Source organism: Cottoperca gobio, chromosome 7 (genome assembly GCF_900634415.1).
Source record: "Cottoperca gobio chromosome 7, fCotGob3.1, whole genome shotgun sequence".
Taxonomy (NCBI): Eukaryota; Metazoa; Chordata; class Actinopteri; order Perciformes; family Bovichtidae; genus Cottoperca; species Cottoperca gobio.
The window spans coordinates 13,206,149-13,222,102 of NC_041361.1; the positions used below are offsets into that span (position 1 = coordinate 13,206,149).

Below are 15,954 nucleotides of genomic sequence, written 5' to 3' on the forward strand. Positions count from 1 at the left end.
AATGTTACATTAAGACGAGAAGTTAAGCATGACATTACATGAACATCGTGATATTGATTGCTTTTACAAACATTTCCAGCATACACAGCATACAAATGATAAATTAATACATTTCTCCCATTCACTTAGGAGCTTTCACATCGAGGGATCCACAGTATAGATGACTTGCTGGTCCAGAGGGACCCTAACTGTGCTCAATCTGTTCATGCACAGAGAGGCTTATGCGATTGTTACCCATGGATCAGCTATAGACTAAAATTGGCCGTTGAAGCATCCACACAATCTGTCCGCACCAAATAGGGAAATGACTTAATGATCTACTTATTAATTTGTGAAGTCATACAGAAGCTTTCTGCTAAATCAATTGTGAACCAAAGAAAAGGCTGCTTTCAGTGTGATAATGTACTGTTGGTTGCAGTTTTCCATTACTGACGAGGTCTGCAAAGATCACGTACTGTATTTATTATGCAGAGGCTCGTCCTGCTGTGCTTGTACACAGGAGGTGTCGGTTTTGCATTCTTTCTCCCTGTTTTTGAATTCAGTTTTGATTATGTCATTATACGGCAGCCGCACATTTGGCTGCACTGCCTGCGATATCTCCAAGAGCCACAGCAGGCAAGAAAAGGCAAAGTGTTCAAGGATTGCCGTCTCTATTTTCTTTCTCTCAGCAGGTTGTCAACAAGTAATCTGTCTCCATACAAATGATGTTTCAGTCTTATTCATTTAATTGTTACTGGTCTGTGTGCAGTGGATGAAACACAGAAAGTGATAACAATACGCAGTTCCAATTAAATTCACTCATGTGTGACTTATACTTGAGGAATTGCTTTCTGCTCGGGTCAGAAGTGTTTAGGTCTTTACAGCACTTTGTCTGCATTTATGCAAACATAGCGTGTTTCATGAAAATATGCAAAAGTTCTGCATCATATGGCACTGTTGAACTCCGGGCCGCAGCTGTGTTCTAACATGATATGAAATTATTGAGCATCCGCAGATATGAAGTGTTTACCTTTTAGCTCTGTAAACAACATGGCATGTACTGTGTTCCTACGGCTTTTGTGAGGAATGAATTGAATGCTTTTGTATTGTGGTTTACAGACTTGGAGAACTTCAAGACCCAGAGAAGAAGTCCAGTGAGGGTCCGTGAAGGTCAAGGAGTGGTCCTACTGTGTGGCCCACCACTGCACTCCGGAGGTGAGACGGCCTATTCTGAAGCTCTTCTATCATCGTCACCTCACACCATCACTCATGTTCACAAGTAGAAGTCATGTTTGTGCGCTCCCCCTCAGATCTCCTGGCTGTTTGTTGGTGTTGTTGAGGTCAGTGGAGTGAGTCATTTTTACTTTGGGACACTCGGGCCTGTCAGCCTGATTTTCAATGGGGGCGAGGAAAAACTTTGGCATGCAGACCAGAGAGGCTGTCTGTGGCTGGGGCCCTGCCAAGCTGAGTAATAGAGCTTCTCTCTGAAGGTGCTTTGTTTGCTTCACATCAGCCCTTTGCATCCATGACATTATCATTGGGAGTTAGCAGCCAGTGCTATTAACTCCTGCACAGGGGTCTGGAGATGGGATTTTAGTTCTACCAGGATGTTGGAAAATCTGGATGTAACATACTGAACACAGCGGGAGGGGAGAGGAAGTTTCAGCCATTATTTCTAAAGATTGGTTTTAAAGAGCGTAGTGAAAGTCTTTTTACCGTTGTATTCACTGGTATAGAATTATTCTTCCCACTTTCATTCTCTTTTAAAAAGCATTGACTCTCATATATTTTGTGCCGACCTCTTATGGTATGGAAATGGTGTTTGAATTCAACATACTAGTACTTACAGAGACCCTGAATGTAGAGTGGTTAATAACATTTGTATAATACTGGTTAAGGCTGGGAAATAGTTCAATATTATCGTGTATCAACATTAGTATTTGAACCTTTAGTCCAGTGCATCTGTGCAAAACCCTGCTGTTCAGCTGCTGCAATGAGAACAGGATGAGGTGTTTTTGTTTTTATCACACAGTCCCTAAGAGTAAGCTTACATTTGTAGTGCTTTGTTCAGTATATGTTATAATGAGACATCTCACCTTGTGTTGACAAGAGAAGCTGGGACAATGAGCCATATGCTTAAATTTGGCTACCTCGGAGTGTAATTACTTTTCTTTTTTGACATGTCCCCTGGTGGAAGATGTCCAAATGCCTGCACAAACCAAACAGCAGCATTGTCGGGGCTGGTGAGCTGGTGGAAGCATTTTTGGACAGTGTCATGACACTGTCCAAAAAATACTTTTGAAATATTTTGGCAACAACGATTTGAATTCAATAGGTTATTCATTATTCGTAGGGAAACAGCACTGAACAGGACTTTTGTCACATATGCAACAATCTGTCTGGTTTCTTTCTAGAAGCTTGATGCCTGTTGTGAAAGCAATCGTGCAGGCACCAGGCTAATGTTCACACTTTGGAAGAGAGTACATTGACAGTGAGTGTGGCGCTCCCTGGACAACCTTTCCAGTTTTAGTGATGAGTGCAGAAATGAGTCGACATTGACTAACTTCCTCTTGGAAATATTACACGATGCGCCAAATCCTTTTGGGTAATTTGGACATATTAACCAAACAGGCTCCAAGTGCTGTTTGCAAGCCAGTCAGAATAAAGGAGGAGATGTTCAGTAACCTGTGTGTTGTATACAGTTGTTGCAACAATGTTTGAGCTGTTCTAGTTGGTTGAGTCACGCCTCGTGGATTTACAACTGTACAAAATGTGAATCTTCAATATCTACTGCAATTGTTTCTATTCAGAGCAAGTGATTCATTTGTTAATTTATTATTCCTATTATGTGAGAACAATCCTTACAAACTGAAGCCAAAAATATAACCGATGATTTAATCTCAATTTAAATGTCATTTTACCAGTGTGTGCCAAGCGCAGACAATTTTGAATTAGATTATTTGCCAAATAACTAGACGTTTTGCTGATGGCAATATGTGAGGAAACTATAACAACTACAATTTAGCAAATTAAAATATAGCTCAAGTACAACATGATGGGTTCGAAAGAAAGTCCAAATTGTATTTCTTTAGATTTGAAAGATTTTGTGTTACATAGAAAAACAAGGCCATGGGAGGTTTTGACTTTAGGCACTTATTCACATTTTCAGACCTCGATAATTATTCAGGAGTGCGTGCTGCTCGGCTTTGGAAAGGACGGACGGACGGACGGGGGGGTTGAATGACCTTGTTATAAGGCTCTTAATGTAAAAATCACTTCTGCATTTTAAAGCACAGAAACACATCTGTTGATAAATCTAATTTTATTCATGTTAGCAGCAGGTGGGAGCTTCACCCCTGTGAGAAACATCACATGTGTCATTTAAAATCCTTTGAACCCACCTCCTCTAATCACGTGAATCCATGTTATTTTTTTTCTCACGCCTGGTGTGAGAAAAAAACAGCTTTTTCTTTTCTGGATTTATAGGTGATGAAATGTATTGACCTTTTAAATAACAGATGGTTAAACCAAAACAGGGTTTCTGTATTATTTGTCATCTTTATTTGCTATACTCTCGTGCAATGAGGGGATTTTAGGACACCATTTTATTTATATCAGCATAAAAAAACCTCTCTCTTTATGAACTAATTTTCATGAGGAGACTCCGCTGGCTTCTGATGTTGCACTTTGCTTAAAAACTCCAGCTGCTTTGTTGTGTCTGCGATCTTGCATATTTGACAACATCACACTTCACAGATGTTTACCAAGATGAATGCCACAGTGTGTTTGGGAAAGAAATTTGACTAAATAATCAGAGATACAATATCTGGGTCTTGATGTTTTTGTCTTTAGGGAAATGTTAATAGACTCTTTCAATAATTCTCCTCAATAATTCATGTTCGTCTTGTCTGTCATTTGTCACCAAAACTTCCTCCTTTTTATTTAGACTCCAAACTCCCTCTGGATCTCCTTCCAACAACATGACACTGATCATTTGGGACCAGAGGAGGGGTTGTTGTCAGTAACCAACACTGTTACATTGCACCTGGCCCATATCTGTCACATCCAGTCTCATAAGAAGCCCTTACCTGCTCTTAAAAAGGAACGATAACTACATCCACACTAACGGAGAATCTCTACTGAAGGCCTGCTAACTGTTTCGCCATCATCGTTTTATTATCTACACACACACACACAACACAAAGGTACTTTTAAAGTCACTGAGCTACATGAACTCCCATTATAAAAGCAGTAAACGCTTCCTCTCATTACATGAACATATTATATTATGAATTAAGATTTCATAAACTGATAAACAGATTTATTTGTAAACACCCTGGTACAGTGCCGCTCTGACTTAGCAGCTTTAATAAAGTACACGAATGTAAGGACAATGAGCCTCATTCAAAATCCGTCGGTACCAACGTTTTGCGCTCACATTTGGGATTGAAAGGATAAAAACAATTGATGCCATTGACTTTGTGACACCGAGAAGTACAACAGAGGTACAGTTCTTTTCAAAGAGACAGATTTTGTGCTAATAAAGGTTCTGAACTGATAATGATTGAAACATGCAAGACCTCTCATACGGGGAACAAACAAAACAAGGATGTTCAAAATGGTAAATGGACTGCTTTTATATAGAGCTGTTCTAGCCTTTACGACCACTCAAAACGCTGTAACAACACATGTCAGCATTTGCCCATTTACGCCACATCAATGTAGAGGCTTCTATACAAGGTGCCACTTGCTCATCAGTAGTGATAAACATTGACACCCACACCGTTGACCAGGCCATCGGGAGCAATTTGGGGCTGAGTATCTTGCCCAAGGACACTTGACTGCAGGGTGGAGGATCGAACCACCACCCCTCCGATTGGTGGACGACCACTCCACCTTCACAGCCGACCCCAAAATCCAATTTACATTATCAATGCTAATCTTGTTCAAATTCATTGAAACTGGGTCAGTTTGCTTCCCTGCTGTCTTCCTCGTATCAAATGAACACAGCCAGAGCATGCTTTTGTCCGATCAGTAACGTACAGGCTGCTTTTGTTTATACCAACAGCCTCTTCATTCCTTCTTGTTGCGATGGATCATAGCTGTTCCCTGGAGACCTTGTACTGTGCTTGGAATGATCCATTTTTTGACAATATTTTCGGCAGCTGTCATCGTAGATTATGCCTATTGATGGAGATGTTGAGGATGCTGAGATGTGCTTTAGGATGACTCACCACATCTACTCGACACATTTATAACATCTTTGCTGAAAGGCAAGCCCCGACCATATCTACTATGGTAATGATGTGCCCTGTCTAGTTTTAGTCATGTTCTCAAACAATCATACACACACATATACCTATACACCTTACAGTCACATTCTCTTGTCCTTATTCAGCCTTTTCTTAGGCTATGCTGCAGCTGCTCACTTTCTTCCACTGAATTCTTTGTAAGAGAAATAGAGCTGCAGCTTCCCCTAATTTCATGATCGATTCATCTACTGATTATTTTTCATGTATAATTGATCAATAATTTGGTCTGTAAATTATATGCAAATTGTTCGCAGACCCAATGATGACATTTCAAATGTCTTGTTTTGTCCAAAACCCAGAAAATATTTGGTTAATTATTACAGAAGAGAAGGAAAATCTGACATTTTCTCATGTGAGGAGCTGAAAGCAAAATGGTTGATTGGTTTTCTGTTCATCACCTAATCAAATAGTTGACCAAAAGTTGCAGCCCTGTGTAAATGTAAATACAACACATTGCATATTTGACATTCTGACTGGCACTCTTGCAGTGTTGGAAAAGTGAGAAACATGCTCTCATACAGTAAAAGGGTGACGGGACATAATTCATGATCAGCGCAATACAGCATTACACAAGGATCTGCCTCATCTCATCTTTAAAGGATTTCAATATCCCATGCATGATTCAGGAGGCCATTATTTCATTTTAACAATGCTTCAAAAACCCTCAAGACAGCTGCAGGAAGTAGTTTGGTGCAGACAGAACGCTCTAAATATGTGAGGCAGTTTAAAGTTGTACTTGTGTCCAAGAGGAGCTGCAGCGGTGTTATTCCACTGCGCTGCACTGTATGTTGTATTAGATGTCAGTCTGTGTCATCTTCTGCTTTTGAGAGGGTCTGAATGACTATAGTTAGTCCAGCACCTAATGCATCTGACCTCCTTTCACTAATGGAAACGGACCTTTTAGATTTACTCAAGGCTGAAATCACTTGTTCCCTCTTTGCAGAGCATATACCTCAGAACAGAGGCTGCTTGCGGGCCACTAACAAAACACATAGCTCGCAGGGATTTTTTCCATGTGCGTGACCTAAGCCATTTCAAAGAGTGAACTTGTTGTGTGTTATGAATACAGATAGGTAGCCCTGGTTAATGGCTGTTACTGTCTAGGGAACAGAGTTGCTAGTACACACTTTAACACAAGTTGTGCAAATACCTTTCTTTGATACAAAACCCACTCTGGATTCAGTATGTCCTTGGCCTGTCATGTTGCATTTCTCTTCCTTCCTCTCCGATCATTAAGGGGGAATTGATGCTGCCTGTTCATTATACAAGGGCTAAATGGACCCACAATGAAGATCTGCCACTCACTGTCAGTCATGATTGCATTATTCCATTACCACCCATCTGCAGAAGGCTCTCAAGTCAGGCCATCAAATACAACCATTGGTACTTTCCACTTCCTATTTCCTGCTTCCTGTTTCTCACCATGAATCTTTAACTAACCAATTAGCAACCTCTTATTTGCTGTTGTTCCAGTTTGTCGAGCCCTGCACCTTTTGGAAGATATTGTTTCAAAAACAGACATTAAATATACATGACCTTTTCAGGATGAGAGCTAGGATATATTATTTAGAGGAGAGAGGATATTACAGATGTTCTCTCCGTGGGTCGGATGGATCAAGCTAAGAAGTTGTGGTTGGTACAAATGAGGCTAGGAAGGAGTTCATAGCAGAAGATTCCACAGGAGAAAAATATTGAAATTGAAATGCAGATCCTCTTCTCATGTTTCTCCAATCAGTTTATGAAAGTCATCAATAGAATAGTTGTTTTTTGGGGTAATTGTGTAATACACATATTCGCCTTTGTGGGGAGAGTTAGATGAGAATTCCACTCTCATGTCTGCTTGCTAAAGCCAGGAAGCGGTTAGCTACGCTTAGCATAAAGACTGGAATTGAGGGGAAAATGCTAGCGTAGCTCTGTAAAGACAATATAAAAAGAACTTTGAAAGCTCACTGATAAACAGAGTATGTCTTTTTTGTTAAATCCGTAAAACAACTGAAGTGAAAAATAAATAATTAAAAATAGTTTTTTAACAGCAGTCTGCGCTGGATCACAACAACTCTTCAGGAAGTTAATGCTTCTGGCCAAAAACTAGTTTAGCGTATAATCCACCATACAATGGAAGAATGTAATTTTTAAGGTTCTTGTCTTGTTCTTGTCTTAACCAGACATAACATGTTAATTAGTGTGCCATAAAGGTGCTAGCATGCAGATGTTTTACCTTTGGACAGAGCCAGGCTAGCAGATTCCCCCTCTTTCCAGTGTTTATGCTAAGCTAACCGTCTACTGCCTGTAGCTTCAGAGTGGTATCGATTTCCTCATCAAACCCTCGGCAACAACACAAATAAGCACATTTCTCAAAATGTAAAACTATTTCTCTTAATGCCAATGAACATCTGTCAATGATGATGTCTGAAGCTAATAGCAGGGTTTGCAGAGTGCATACACTGTAATGTTTTATTCACTATAACTTTCCAAATGTGGCTCACTGGAAATCAGGAAACATTTATTGGCACAAAACATACAGGCAGATGTGATTACACAGTGTGGTCCAAGTTTCAATCTCATGTTGTGTTGTTGGGATGATCACAAGGTCAGGCTGTCCTCTACCAGTCCAGGACACATAAAAACAAACACTCTGTACTTGTTGAAAAGGAGCATTTTTCACATGTGCATCACAAGTTCTCAAGTTTCTAAGTCACATTTTGATTTGCAAGGTTTGCAGTCATATGTCAAAGCCCACACATAGTCTTGGCCCTTAAAGAGAAGAAGTGAAGAACACTGAGTCAGTAGATGAGTGTCCAACTCGCGTCTCAATTATTCCCTATACTGTAGTGCCGAGTCATCGCTTAGACAAGTTTTTTCCAACGGCCAAGATTGCTTTTGGGACAGGGATGCAATATGGTCCAGAGCAATCTATCCTTGTGTCAATATGTCAAAACACCATCATTCCTTTTTATAATGCAACTGATTGTTAGTGCAAAGCCTCTCTGACTGCACTCCATTTAGCTGATAGTTCTGGGAGTCTTTCCCAGAAGTTTGTTATCATGGATGATGAATAGTAGACTAGGTGATCCTGAATAACAGGATGTGTAATACATTGGTTTTATTGGGCATTAAACTGTTTCTTATGCAGGATCTGAAGCTTAAGGGTTGATTTAAGGTCCTCCGCTGCTACAAGACAACCACAAAGGCAGATACTTGTTGTTGTTTTATTATGTACAACTTAGGACTCTGTGTTTTTGAAGGTATGAAACAAGAATATCGAAATGAAATAAAACGGGGTATTTAACGATACAATGGTGATACATTTACAGACACGTTATTAGGCTTACACTAGGTGAGTTTGCTTAGTACAAATGTAACGCTCCCATCACAAAATTGAAATTCTGCCAAAACAATCACAGCCTTTGGTCGTCTTCAGCGAGCAGAGAAACGATGAAATATGATCCCGGAAGGGTGAATTTGAGTAAGACATCAAAGTGTTGGAAAGCTCACCAGATTTCAAAACACTGGAAAGTGATCACGGCAAAACAACCTAAGTTTACATCCTTTGCGATAAATGTTCATGCAATCATGTTTGAGATTGGTCATCACCGTGTATTTATTGGATGATGTTGCATTGTGTCACATCAAAAGTTGAGCCCGATTTAACTTCTTTGGAAAACCTTGCATTTTTACTTAGCCGAGCCCTCTACCTTCAGGACTCTGTATGAAGCTCTCATTGAAATGAATAAGCAGGCTGCTTTTTTTTAAGCAGTGTGACGCATGGCATTATCCCAGATGTTAGACTGGAGCAGATGGGACTTAAATGCCTTGCTCAAGGGTGCTTCATTGGTTTTTAAGAAAGGGACAAGTTATTATATCAGGGCCCCACTTTTAATCTTTGAGTCAAGCCTTTATCTTTAGGTCAAGCCGCGGAAAAGAACTCAACATTTATGCAGTTAATGTAAAAATCTACTTCGCTGAAAAGTCAATCATTAATATTCTCAGCAGCATCACTCCAGCATAGTGAACCTGTGAAACTTTTATCATATTAAGGGCATTTAACCAACAGTGAGTAAGAGTTATTGCTCTTCAATTATAAACTGTGTTTCTAATCATGAAAGTCTGGCACTCAGTGCAATCCAATAATTGCTTTATCCCTGAAGGCATCCACTCACACCGAAGTGCCCATGTTATCTTTACAGGGGTATAGATGATATGAATACAGTATGTGTTTTTGACTTGTGCACCGTGTGTCTGACTTTGTTCACAGAACTTACCTTCACGTGGATCTTCAATGAGTACCCATCGTTCGTCATCCAGGACACGCGACGGTTTGTGTCCCAGAAGACAGGCAACCTCTACATCGCCAAAGTCGACCCCTCTGATGTGGGCAACTACACTTGTGTAGTTACCAACACGGTCACCAAAAGCAGTGTTCAAGGACCTCTAACTCCTCTGGTGCTGCGGCTCGATGGTACGAGAGTTTTACCTTCCTTACATTAATAAACATAAAGTGCAAAGTACAGGAAGAGTGATGAATTGCTTTTCTTTTCAACATGCAATGACTTAAATTAGCAATAGCATGATGAAAGTAGATTTTGCAGGCTGCTAGTTAACTGCTGCAAGCTATTTTAATCATCTGTAGCTCATTTATGTCTGTGATTTAGCCTTACAAAATGAAACCTTTTGCTGTTGTCTCGTAAGTGTGTTCACTATACTTTGATTCTCTGACAAAGAGGGTTTTACAAAAGAAAACTGTGTACAACCCAGTGTTGTTATGTAAGGATAGAAAGTGGACTGTATGGTTCTGTTGCTCAACATGTCCGAATGAGTAGTGAGTCTCTTGCTTAAACAACCCAGCCCATCAAAGATTTATTTGAAATTGGCTTGTATCTGTATCACTGGTTTGGAAAAAAGAACCCTGAGAGTACTGGTGTCACCCGCACGAGGCAACTGCATCATTTCATCTCATGTTGAAACAACATAGGCTTGTAATTATGATTATTAGATGTTTGATGATATGTAGACCATCAGGCCCTGGCTTCAGGACTGTAGTGTCATTTATTAAGAACATTATAGCCTTTTAAGTCACAATCTCAATAGTGGTCAGAAACATCACAATATATTTCTGAACCATTGGACACAGTATAGTGTTTTATAGTTCAAAGAAATAGTTATAATATCTTTTTTATCTTCAGTCATGACCTACACTTTGTTCTGGTTTTGTTTTCTTTTTGACCTTTTCAAACCTTGAGCTGAAAGAATTCCCTTCAGACATGCGTTGCATCATTTCTATATTTCTCTTTGTAACTCCAGGTGTGATGGGCGAATATGAGCCAAAGATTGAAGTGCAGTTCCCTGAAGTCGTCCCTGTTGCTAAGAGCTCAACTGTCAAACTGGAATGTTTTGCACTTGGAAAGTACGTCCCACTGTGTGTTATTATATCACAGTCATAACCACACAGTCACCGTTAGTTGTTTACTGTACAAATTTAAGCTGCATAGTAATGTGTGAGGACCCTGTGAAGGTGTTTTGTGAGCAGAATATTTCACATTTGAATGACTCCATCTTGTGCTGTACACTCAAAATACACAGAAGAAACGATCACCAGTTAATGTTTCAGATGAATTAACATTGGCATGCTTTATTAGTGTGTTTCAGTATTCACTAGTATCATATGAATTGGCCTGAGCTAAATCTCCAGGTACTGTAAGAGGATCGTCAGGAGTATTTTTCATTTTGTGGCCTTGCTGTGTGTTATATTTTCCATGCCTTTAGCCCAGTGCCAACCATCAGCTGGAGAAGAGTGGATGGAGCCTCTTTTGGCAGGAAGGTGGACATAAATAAAGCCAGCGGCGTTTTAGAAATCCCTTACTTCCAGCAGGAGGATGCAGGAGTATACGAATGTGTGGCTGAAAACACCAGAGGAAGAAACTCGGCTAAAGGAAAGCTGTCTTTCTATGGTGAGTAGGAGGATGGTTTTGCTGACTTTGATCTAAAACTGATTTTACCTCACACCCCGTATTTTGTGCCTTCAACCTCTCAGTCTTCTTTCCAACATATCATGTGCACTTATAGACCTTTACTAAAACTTCTTTTAGTTTTAGATTTATAGCCTCCGAGGTTCACTACAACGGAGCCTGATTGAAAATCTAACAGAGTAAAAGTGTAGCTTTGGTGTGAGTCCAACAAAAAAGTTTAATTTGTTGTTATACAATCTGTAGCTTTTATTAGAACCCATATACAACCTCATCATATAGTGCAATGTGGTAATAAATTAACCTATTACCAGTAGTTCATTTCTGACAAGCTCTTTATTGTGCCAGCGGCTAACACGGGCCGTAGCGCACACAGATTTATACCACCTTTCAGGGAGAGGGGATTTTTCCCTCACCAACACTGGACTTTCAGCCCATATTCTGAGAAAGTTTTTAATGGCCCTTGATGAAGGATTTTTATGGGTTCTCTCTCCATTATTTTGCAGTTTATGCATTGATGATGTGTGCCCACAAGGCCCTGTAGGGATGTGCTTGACTGAAATCATCAAATCCAGATTTTTCTTTCCTGTAAAGAGGGTGCCTTTGATATGATAATACAGAGATTTCTGCGGCACCTGTGGGTAAGATGAAATGCTCATAGTATCTGTAGGTAGGCTGAGGATTAAACATGGTTTAGTTTAAAAATAGGACCTTTTCATAGAGCAGTATAGCATCACAGCTCTGGGCCTTGGATGTCTTAAAGGGCCTAAAACGATGGAAAATGGCGTGATCATGTTGTGGTCATTTTGTAAACAAGGTCATACGTTTTCAGCGACCTGTAGCCATCAGGCTTGGTACCATGTTGCACGGACTGCACATTTTCTCGGCTGTAGTTGTGTGGAAGTTGCGTTTCTCCTTGCAAGATTTAAGTCCTGTCTCATCTCAAAGCCGCGCAGACTGGCTGGCCGCCAGGTGATAAAAATCTGTAATCTCATTTTAAACTCCCATAGACAGGAACATGTGGGACATCCATCAACTCTATAGAAGAATAGGAGAATCAATATGGGGATGTGGTGTTTGCGACACCCTACCATTGCAGGCACACGAACAACGAGGGGTGGCCTCTCTTTCGATTTCCCACTTAATTGTCCTTCTGTAGTTCCAAGGGATTTATGAAATTAGATCATGGTTTTGCAGATGACTGCATTTGAATGGGCTCAGACACAGATTGACTTTGTATAGAAGCCGCTTGCATCATGTCTTCCCTTCCATTATGTTATCTCTCACGGACTCATTTGTAATATTGTTAAAAGGTTGTCATGTAGTATTTGTTTCCGTATAGTGATGCATTTTCAATTCAGTACGGCTTGCTCGTTTCCGAATGTATTTATTGCGCAATTTGTTTTCTTAAAAAGAGCATAAAGAGAGCTTGTTCTTTAGATAACAATAAATATTACGTGAATGAGTCATACTTCGTCTCACCAAGTAAAATGAACTTCAGGCAATGTAGCTCTGTTACCGAAGATAGGAAATACAAAGGCAAATAATCAGCAAGAAACACCTTTATTCAGTTTTGAAACGCACTGTTGTTGTCTTTACGCTTCCAGACATTTCTTCTGTCATCTAATGGTTTCATGATTTTCCCTTTCAAGTTGACAGGAACACGGTTTCTAAACACCAACTGTTCTGGACAGGATATGACAATACACTTTTCCCTAAAACAAAACTCCGATCCCCTTCTGTGCTCCATGACAGATTAACACACGACACTCATAGCCACATAATGACTTAGTGATAGAAAGACTGTATTTTGTCCTTGTGTGTGTATGAGTATTTGCCCGGCTAAAAGGTCCTTGATACTGAATGCACCCTGGATATTGTTCCAACTATAACTGTACCCTTATATTCCTGGAGAGAGACAAGATGAAAGGCTATTTCAATCAAGAAAAATGAATTGTATTATTACATTATCAAAGTAACACAGCCAGGCACACAGAGAGACTGCCTCGTTCCCCTTGACCCTGGCAGGACGTCCTGTATTTATGCGGGTGATTCATGAGGGCCATAAATCTTCTTACACTGTCGCCAGAGATAAGGTGCTAGTCATTTATGTGCCACAGGACCACCATCATAAATATAGAGGCATTTTCTCTATGGATTTCAGATGTTTCAAAAGACAAAAACGGAACATAACCTGTGTTATTAACTGCATTGCGAAGTAAGAATTATAACCCTTCCATTGTACCATCAGCATTGCAAGAAATATTATACGGTCAGTATTCCCGATCCTTGTAAAAGATCTTCATCAGTGTAACTAATTCAAGCTGTTTGTAGTAAATCCAATAGCGTATCTTTTAGCTTTTAATCTTACAATGAAGGGTTTCAACCGACCTTTTGATCCTTCCACGTGTTAAGTTTATACAGTCGTTTTTATTTATATATTTTTCAAGCAGAGGTGAGCTTTGGGTTAATTGGAAGTGGATTTATGATTTGTGCCCTTGGATGCCTCTTTAATGAACTAATTGGCCGCTTGGTTGGTTCATTGATTTATTCTAAAACTGCTGCGTAATGGAAATGCTCAAGCATTTGTGTAGCGTTAAAGTGTTCATTTACAGTATGTGGTGTGTGTGACCTCACAGCTGCACCTCACTTGACTGAGAAGCCTGAAGACGTTCAGAAGACCATTGATGATACTCTGGTGTGGGAGTGCAAAGCCAGCGCCAAGCCCAAACCCTCATACCGCTGGCTGAAGAACGGAGAGCCTCTGGACCCCATGGAGGTAAGGGATTTTTCTAGCTTCAAGTTTTATTGCTTTTAATGATGAAAAATAAAACATGAACATGGATGTGATAACGATCCATAGTTCCCCCCACCATGCAGCACAAAAACTCCCAATAGCACAACAAAGGAAAGAAAAAAACCATCAGATAATCAGTCGAGAGCTTCCACCACCCTTTCATATTGTAGCCCCAAATACTGAAGAATGTTTGGTACAATAACCAAATATTGCGTGTATTTCCAAACCAGACAACTACCCTAAAGTATGTTTTTGCAAATCACTTGCTGGCAAAGCTCTAACACTGGCTTTTTCCCCCCAACTTCATCTTACTACCTTGAATTGAAGTAGATATTTCAAACACAATTTTCCTCTTTGACTCAAATCAAGACCCAATCTTATGAAGGTGTGTAACACTCTTTTACGTAAAAACTGCTGAAAGCTGCAAGGCTCACTCTGACAGGCTTGTGTTTGTCAATATATTTTTTTCCAAGGCAATTGAGTGTATGCAGATAAACATAATTTAATATGTAGGTAGAAAGATGATAAGATTACAGTCGATTAAGCAGCATCTTATTTAAAGGATGTGCTGCGTGCCACCGCACTGTTTGGATTTATTTAGCTGAGGAGCACACAATTGTGCCAACTCATAGGCTTGTACTTGGCGAGAACATGTCACTTTGAAATGGCTGTATTTGCTTGGAACTAAATTTGGCATTACAAGTGTGTGTGTGTGTGTGTGTGTGTGTGTGTGTGTGTGTGTGTGTGTGTGTGTGTGTGTGTGTGTGTGTGTGTGGAGGGTGTTTGTATGTGTTTTTGCAAAGAAGCCAAAGTGATGCCATTTACTGCCTATCATCAACAAGGGACTCAGCAATTTAGCTCTCAATCCTTCCTATCGGCTTCTCTCAATTTTATCATTAAGTCTCTTCTCTCTGGGTTGGGTGAAACATGCCTTATCATCCAAAATACATTTCACATTTGGGCAATTTTCCTTGTTTTGTGTTATTGTGCTACTGGAGAGAGTGTGCTTTCTGCCTAAAAAGAACGGCTCCAGTGAATCACAGTCACTGATTGTATCAGTGTTTGGATTGGGTAACGAGCCCAACACCTGACTGTTTTGCTGGACATGTCTTTAAAGGGGGCAGGTGGGTTTAGTTTTCTGTAACTTCAATTGAGAGCAGAGATAATATTCTAAATCTGGAGCACTTTAATTAAAGAGCCGAATCACAATGCACACGCATTGAAGAAGATTACAGAGTTTTGCACTCTAAATAGTTTTCCATTATGACACAGAACATACAAATCCTGTATTTGAACCCAGCCAAGTATTAATCCGTATAAATAGTCATTGTCATCAACATTTCCTCTCTCTCTCATTTGTGGCAGTTGGGTGACAAAGGTCACTTCCTATATTTGCCACACATCCTTAACCACAGGAAACCCTTATCACTCCACCTGTGCATCTCCACTATTGATTTGTAAATAACATTGTAAAAATTCCTTTGGCAATTGGCCAAGGTAACATATTCTCTGTACGGGGGCTATATTAATGAGGTGGGGTGTTACCATTTTCAAAATGCCACCGTCAACAGCGGCAACAGTAAATCAATTTCCAAACCCAAAGGTCAGCGATGTAGAGAAAGGGAGGAAGAAGGAGAGGAAGGCCAAGGGGGGCATTTGTTATTCCTCATTAGAATGGATCAGTCCTCCTCTCCCTCTCTCTCCCTCTCTCTCTCTCTCTCTCTCTCTCTCTCTCTCTCTCTCTCTCTCTCTCTCTCTCTCTCTCTCTCTCTTTATCTCAGCATCTCTGGTGCTCTCTTTCTCTTTCTTACGCTCTATTTCAAGCTTTTTCACCCCACTTTTCACCTCCAAGGGAATTAAATGGCGCAGAGGAGGGCTGTCACTTCAAAATGTCATCTGGGTG

At 40.2% G+C, this 15,954-nt stretch overlaps 1 protein-coding gene across 2 annotated transcripts in view; it reads left to right on the top strand.

Annotated features, from left to right (window-relative positions):
• The window catches only part of cntn3a.1 (contactin 3a, tandem duplicate 1), a 115,656-nt gene that overhangs the window by 73,568 nt on the left and 26,134 nt on the right, over window positions 1–15,954 (top strand). For both annotated transcript variants that reach the window (XM_029436214.1, XM_029436213.1), the window contains exons 5-9: window positions 1,099–1,194; window positions 9,547–9,750; window positions 10,593–10,695; window positions 11,055–11,239; window positions 13,894–14,033. In XM_029436214.1, the coding sequence (XP_029292074.1) occupies window positions 1,099–1,194; window positions 9,547–9,750; window positions 10,593–10,695; window positions 11,055–11,239; window positions 13,894–14,033 (728 nt within the window). The remainder of the gene's footprint in view (window positions 1–1,098; window positions 1,195–9,546; window positions 9,751–10,592; window positions 10,696–11,054; window positions 11,240–13,893; window positions 14,034–15,954) is intronic.